This window comes from Anolis carolinensis, chromosome 3, assembly GCF_035594765.1.
Source record: "Anolis carolinensis isolate JA03-04 chromosome 3, rAnoCar3.1.pri, whole genome shotgun sequence".
NCBI lineage: Eukaryota > Metazoa > Chordata > Lepidosauria > Squamata > Dactyloidae > Anolis > Anolis carolinensis.
Window position 1 is genome coordinate 30509883 of NC_085843.1, and position 6955 is coordinate 30516837.

Below are 6955 nucleotides of genomic sequence, written 5' to 3' on the forward strand. Positions count from 1 at the left end.
ATCCAAAAACATCAGGGGAATCACATGATGATCTCTCTCATCCCATCAGTGATAATGGGTGGCTCTAAAGCCACTTTGAGTTTCCTGTGGGAGAGATAAAGTAAAGGTAAAGGTTTTCCCCTGACATTAAGTCCAGTCATGTACAACTCTGGGAGTTGGTGCTCATCTCCATTTCTAAGCCAAAGAGCCAGCGTTGTTCTTAGATGCCTCCAAGGTCATGTGGCCAGCATGACTGCATGGCGAACTGTTACCTTCCCACCAGAGTGTTTCCTATTGATCTACTCACATTTGCATGTTTTCAAACTGCTAGGTTGGCAGAAGCTAGGGTTAACAGCCGGAGCTCACCCCGCTCCCTGGATTTGAATCACCAACCTTTCAGTCAACAAGTTCAGCAGCTCAGCGGTTTAACCCACTGTGCCATCAGGGGCTCCGGGAGAGATAAAGCGGGGTATAAATAAATATAATAAGAATAATAACTCCAGTCTTTTGTCTGGACATAAAAGTATTGTTCAAGATGTTGGGACCCAAAACTGAAACTGGTTCTGCACCTTGAATACCTTTTTGAAGCTATCTAAAAGCTACCCCATTAACCAGGAGACAAATGTAACATGTATAGTTTGGCTTTGAGAACCCTGGGAGAGAAAGGGAAATGGGAAAAAGTAGTATTGTATAGTACAGCATAGCATGTATGTTGTTTTTTTCCTAGGCCTGGGATTCAAGGCAGCTTACAAACGTCAAAACAGATACAACAAAAGTACATACATAGCATAAAAAGTTAAAATAGAATTAAACTGTCAGTAAGTTGTGTCAAAATACAGCTATATAAAAATTAAACTGTTAACTTTCTAACTATCATTTGAATTAAACTTATAAGCATAGTCATATTGTTTTAAAAAAGGAAAACAAGCCATCTAATCACTATAGCACATGATTAAAAGTCCATGAACAATCAGTTCTCAAAGACCTGCTGAAAACACCTTCCTACAGAAAGATAACAAGGAGAACACCAGTCTAGTCTTTCTAGGAAGGAGGTTCCAGAGCCTTGGAGCAGCCCTTCTCTCCTATGTTCTCATGAGGAATTCAAGGGAAGTTGGTGAGACTGCGGGAATGGTCTCCCTGAAAATCTTGAAACATTAAATTAAATCAATATGCAGGTTGTTCATTTGTTTAAGGATGAAAAAGCCCAAGAAAGGTTTGATAAATATGATACTGGCAGAAAAGTCTGAACTCTTCCCACTCCTGCTGGAGGTCACAGAATCATAGAATCATAGAGTTGGAAGAGACCTCATGGGCCATCCAGTCCAATCCCCTGCCAAGAAGCAGTAAAACTGCATTCAAAGCACCCCCAACAGATGGCCATCCAGCCTCTGCTTAAAAACCTCCAAAGAAGGAGCCTCCACCACACTCCGAGGCAGAGAGTTCCACTGCTGAAATACTGAATCTGAAATACTCATATTTGTATATGTGTACAAAATGAGATATATTGGAGATGGGACCCAAGTGGAGATAGCCCCAACTATCATTAATGCCTCATATACACCAGACATCCTCAAACTGATGGCCCTCCAGCTGTTTGGGCTTCCAACTCCCAGAAGCCCTAGCTAGTAATGATCAAGAATCCTGGGAGTTGGAGGTCCAAACAGCTGGGGGAGAGCCACGGTCTGAGGATCTCTGATACATACCTTATACACATTGCCTGAAACTTTATACAATGTCTTTAATAATTTTGTGCATGAACCAACATTGAACCACCAGAAGCCAAAAGTGTCACTGTCTCAGTCATCCAAGTGGACAATTTGAGGGTTTTGGAGCATTTCAGATTTCAGGGATAAGATAAAGGACTGCATTGTGTTGGAATAGCATCCTCCCAAGCCTTTCACCATTTATTTGTTAATGTATATATTTGCTAACATGTATTCTATGTGTATGTTGATTTGCCAGATTAACTGTACCTCTTTGTTGTGGGAGTGGTTATAGACATGTAATTGTACTGAGCATGTTCAGACTAAGGACCTTTTTGCATCAAACTTCATTGGAGGTGGATGCATGTATGTTGCTGTTTGGATTTCAGTAGAGAAGTATGACTTATGGACTTCAGTGAGTACAGCTATATCTAAAAACTATGGACTATTAATTAAGAATAATACTCTGTACTGTACTCAACACAGAGAAGCTACATCCTATCTGTAACTGAAATTCAGTAAGAAATGGGCCAATATGGTGAGTTAATACAAGATGTTTATGAATAAACAAGATATGTTATTTTTCAAAGAAGACTCTGCTTTTAATCTCTGAATGCATATTTTAAACTAAGACGTATATCTTTTGGGCAACTGCAATTTCAACTCCAAAGAAACAACATCCTCTGCTAACCAAATATATTTTTGTAGTGACATGTATTTGTCCTTGGCAGTTCAAAGACATGGTTCTTCAGTCTAACAACTGTGTTACTTGTGTGTCATTACATGAATGCTTATGAATATCACTTGTTCAAAGGGTTGGCTTCTAACAAGGTCATGCTTTTCTTGAGTAGTGGTTTTCAAAAGGTGGTCTACACATGTTCATGGAGATTCACATTTGCCAAACGGATATGACATATTTTTTCCTCTTCAATAAGGTTATGAATGCCTTTTATTTCCAAAAGGTTATGTGCCCAGAGATTAGATACAGTTATTTTCCAATAAAGTGTCACTGTCTCGGTCATCCAAGTGGACAATTTGGGATTTTGGAGCATTTCAGATTTCAGGGATAAGATAAAGGACTGCACTGATTTTAAGTAGAAGGGAAAGGTTTCCCCTGACGTGAAGTCCAGTCATGTCTGACTCTGGGGGTTGGTGCTCATCTCCATTTCTAAGCCGAAGAGCCGGCATTGTCCATAGACACCTCCAAGGTCATGTGGCTGGCATGACTGCATGGAGCGCCATTACCTTCCCACTGGAGCGGTACCTATTGATCTACTCACATTTGCATGTTTTTGAACTGCTAGGTTGGCAAAAGCTGGAACTAACAGCAGTCGCTTACTCTGCTCCCGGGATTTGAACCTGGGACCTTTCGGTCTGCAAGTTCAGCAACTCAGTGCTTTAACACACTGAGCCACCAGGGCTCCGTGCTGATTTTACTGACTTAAAAAGACCCAATTTCAACACAGTCTGAAGGCCCTTCAACACAGCCCTATATCCCAGAATATTAAGGCAGAAAATCCCACAATATCTGCTTTGAACTGGGTTGTCTGAGTCCACACTGCCATATATTTCAGTTCAAAGCATATATTGTGTGATTTTCTGCCTTTATATGGCTGTGTAGAAGGTTCCTCTAAATTTCAGGATTGTATCTCGCAGAGAAGCTTCCTCTCGTGAACCTTCAAGGGGAACTTGGTGCCAATTTTGGTGAGGTTGCCCTGCTGCACATCCCCAGGGCGCGCAGAGGTGATGCTCCTGCAACTCAAATGTGGCCTCTCTATTGGCAGCCGGCAGGAGTCTCCGGTGGCCTAGGGGATAAAAGCCTTGTGACTTGAAGGTTGGGTTGCTAACCTGAAGGCTGTCAGGTTCGAATCCCACCCGGGGAGAGCGCGGATGAGCGCCCTCTATCAGCTCCAGCTCCATGCGGGGACATGAGAGATGCCTCCCACAAGGATGGTAAAACATCAAAACATCCGGGCGCCCCTGGGTAACGTCCTTGCAGACGGCCAATTCTCTCACTCCAGAAGCAACTCAGGTTGATCCTGACACGAAAAAAAAAATGGCAGCCAAACAGGGGCCGAAACATTCCTTCTCTCCTTCCCCCCTTCCTTCCTCCTCGTCCTCCTCCTCCTCCTCCTCCTCCTCGGAGCACTCCAAGCCAAAGTGGGAAGCGATCGATCCTGGAGAGGGAGGCCCAGGGGGGCGTAACGCCGCCCTCCAAGAGCCATGCAAGATGCAGGCCGCTGGCTTCCCTTCTCCGCCGCCCACACGCGAAGGACGCAGGCACCAGAATCCCCCGCCCTACCGCCGCCTGCCCACCCGTCCGCCCTTACCGGCCGCCGAGTGGATCTTGGTTTTCCTGGGCAGGGACATCTTCAGCGCCTTGTCGAGGCCGCTTGGGTTGGGCATGACGCTGGCGAGGAAGGAGGAAGGAAGGGAGGACGGGGCGCCCCCGAAAGAGCCAGGCTCAAGGGGGAAGCACCCCCTCCAGCCGCCTCGCCATCCACGGGCTGCGGCGCGGGCGCGCAAGGCAACAACGCATCCAGCGGGAGCGCGCAGTGGAGGAGGAGGAGGTTTATGGCTCCACTGCGGCTCTGGCCGGCCTCCCCTTCCCTCTCCCCATCCCCTCCACTCTCCAAGGCCCCGCCAAAAGAAGGGGAAGGGAAGGAAGGGGGTTTGATCCCTGGAGGGCAAAGCAAAGCGGAGCTCGCGGTAATCCGGTGTCTCTGTGTGTGTTTTGGAGGGGGGTTGGTTCCTCTGCGGTGCTGCGGATGGAAAGCGGGGCGGCGCGTCCTTGGTGTAGAGGAGAGCCAAGCAGCGGCAATCCAAGGGATTACAGTGGAGAAAAACCCCTGGCATTCCCATCAAAGCTTGCTTACAAGCACAATCTGCTTTGCTATGGGTTTTCCGGGCTGTGTGGCCATGTTCCAGAAGCATTTTCTCCCGACGTTTCGCCCGCATGTATGGCAGGCATCCTCAGAGGTTGTGAGGTCTGTTGGGAACTAGGCCCAGGTCATCACCCAAGTCAAAAAGAAGCACAGACCGTGCAAAAAAAAAATCTGCGAGTCCCACCTCCTCCAAGGTGAACTGAGCCACCTCAACTGGGCTCTACTACAGGCCAATGGAGACTACACCACAGACATCAGAAGAGCTGCAAGGCCAAGAACAAGAGAGGAAAGACAAAGATCCACCCAGAGGAAAAGTGTTCTTACTACCACTGACCGCATAGGCAAGCTGATGAAGAAACACAACCTACAAACTATCTACAGACCCACTAAGAAAATCTAACGAATGCTACATTCAGCAAAAGACAAAAGGGATCCTCTCACCTTTGCAGGAGTCTACCGTATGCCATGCAGCTGTGGACAAGTCTACATAGGGACCACCAAACGCAGCAGCATTGCCCAGACACGAATAAAGGAACATGAAAGGCACTGCAGACTAATTCAATCAGAGAAGTCAGCTGTAGAAGAACACTGAACAGAGAATATTATTTGAAAACACAAAAATGCTGGACCACTCTAATAGCTACCATGTCAGACTACACAGAGAAGCCATTGAATTCCACAAGCATGTGGACAATTTCAGCAGAAAGGAGGAAATCATGAAAATGAACAAAATCTGGCAACCAGTATTAAAAACTCCAAAGAAAACAGTCCAGACATGAAAACAGTCCAGACATCACTCACTCAGGGCCAGCTAACACCTCCCAACAAAGGATTCCCCCAGTCAGGAAGCAGCCAGACCTTGAAAACTGAAAGGCTATTCATTGCTAATCAAGGCGGCTAATTGCTACATTCGCACCTGCCTCAAACAGACAAGAGTTCTTTCTCCCACATTATTCCACAGACATATATATGTCCCCAGGCATGTAGGGGGGGGGGGGTTCCAGGGGTTCAGCCCCCCCCCCCCCGAAATTCTCAGGGTGGTACTCGAGAAGGCCTTACATTTATTATTTAATCTGTTGTGTTTATTCATATCATGATCTGATCACCATGCTCAATATATCCCATATGCATGGGGGTATTGGGATAATGATACAAAAGGTTTGCTAGGGTAGACCCTCTCCCGCTCAGACTCACCCCCCCACCCCCAACCAAAATCCTGGCTACGGGCCTGTATGTCCCACTTGCCTAGTTTCCAACAGACTCACAACCTCCGAGGATGCCTGACATAGATGCCGACGAAACGTCAGGAGGAAATGCTTCTGGGACATGGCCATACAGCCCGGAAAACTCACAGCAGCCCACTGATTCCGGCCATGAAAGCCTTCCCATCAAACACATTCCCATCAAAGCTTGCTTACAATCACAATCTGGGTTTGCAAGAGAAGAGAGGAGGAAGAGGGGCTTGTTCCGGATCTAAAGCGAGATCGAGACCTTTCTGGGGTTCGTGTTGGGCTACGCGATGGGACTCCCAGGGACCTGGGGGACAGCGAAGACCCCAGAGCTCCCTTTTGGGTCCCGGGCGGCTGGGTCCAAAGCTCCTCTCGCGGGACACAGTGCGGTCCCCGCATCAGGAAGGACTTGGGAGCCTGGCTGGGGGTTGCGGCGTGGGCGGGCCTTGGAGAGGACAGCGAGGGTCCCAGCCGTCCCAGGCGGAGGGAAGGGCTTGGTAACCCCTCTGGAAAGGGAGGGAAGCCGTGGGGCAGAGCGCCTCTCCGCGGGAGGCCGAGGAGAAGCCCCGTTTACCTAGCTGCAGGCCCGGCTCCATGGCGAGCGGCTCTTCCCGGCAGGTCCAGTCCTGGCTTTGGAGCCCGTCTCCCTCCCTCCCGCTCCCTCCCACTCAAGAGGCGACGCGCCTGGTCCCAAACGCCCCGGACCCAAGAGGGTTCAGGGAGACCCCAGTCGTCCCTTTTAATCCAAGAAGTGGGAAAAACACACAGGTCCAGTTTCTCAGCATGTCACTTTCCAGGGCTTCCCCAGTGGAAACAGGGGCTAAGATGGTCAGGAGGATTTTAGCAATCCTACAAGCCAAGCTGCAGTGGCTTTCTTTCTATGTGAGATGGACACAAACTGGGGGAAAGGGAAGTATAATAAGCAGTCGGGGAAATGGGAAGGAAACTAAGCACATTGGTCTTATTGTTTATTAAATGACAAGCAAAGTACACTCACAAATTAGCACTAAAATTCAAAATGCTATACTTCAGGCATGGACAAACATGGGCTCTCCAAGTGTTTTGGACTTTAACTCCCACCATTCCTAACAGCCTCAGGCCCCTTCCTTTTCCCCCTCAGCCGCTTATGCTTATGCGGCTGAGGGGGAAAAGGAAAGGG

At 48.1% G+C, this 6955-nt stretch overlaps 1 protein-coding gene across 5 annotated transcripts in view; it reads right to left on the reverse strand.

Annotated features, from left to right (window-relative positions):
• atp8a2 (ATPase phospholipid transporting 8A2) overlaps window positions 1–6430 on the reverse strand; it is a 445463-nt gene extending 439033 nt beyond the window's left edge. The window contains exon 1 of one of the 5 annotated variants that reach the window (XM_062974659.1): window positions 6371–6430. In XM_062974659.1, the coding sequence (XP_062830729.1) occupies window positions 6371–6392 (22 nt within the window). In that variant the 5' untranslated portion in view covers window positions 6393–6430. Of the gene's footprint in view, window positions 1–4012; window positions 5468–6370 lie in introns of those variants that run through there. The other 4 variants (XM_062974657.1, XM_062974656.1, XM_003225514.4 and 1 more) reach the window with 4 other exon arrangements.
• Window positions 6431–6955: the final 525 nt, after the last annotated feature.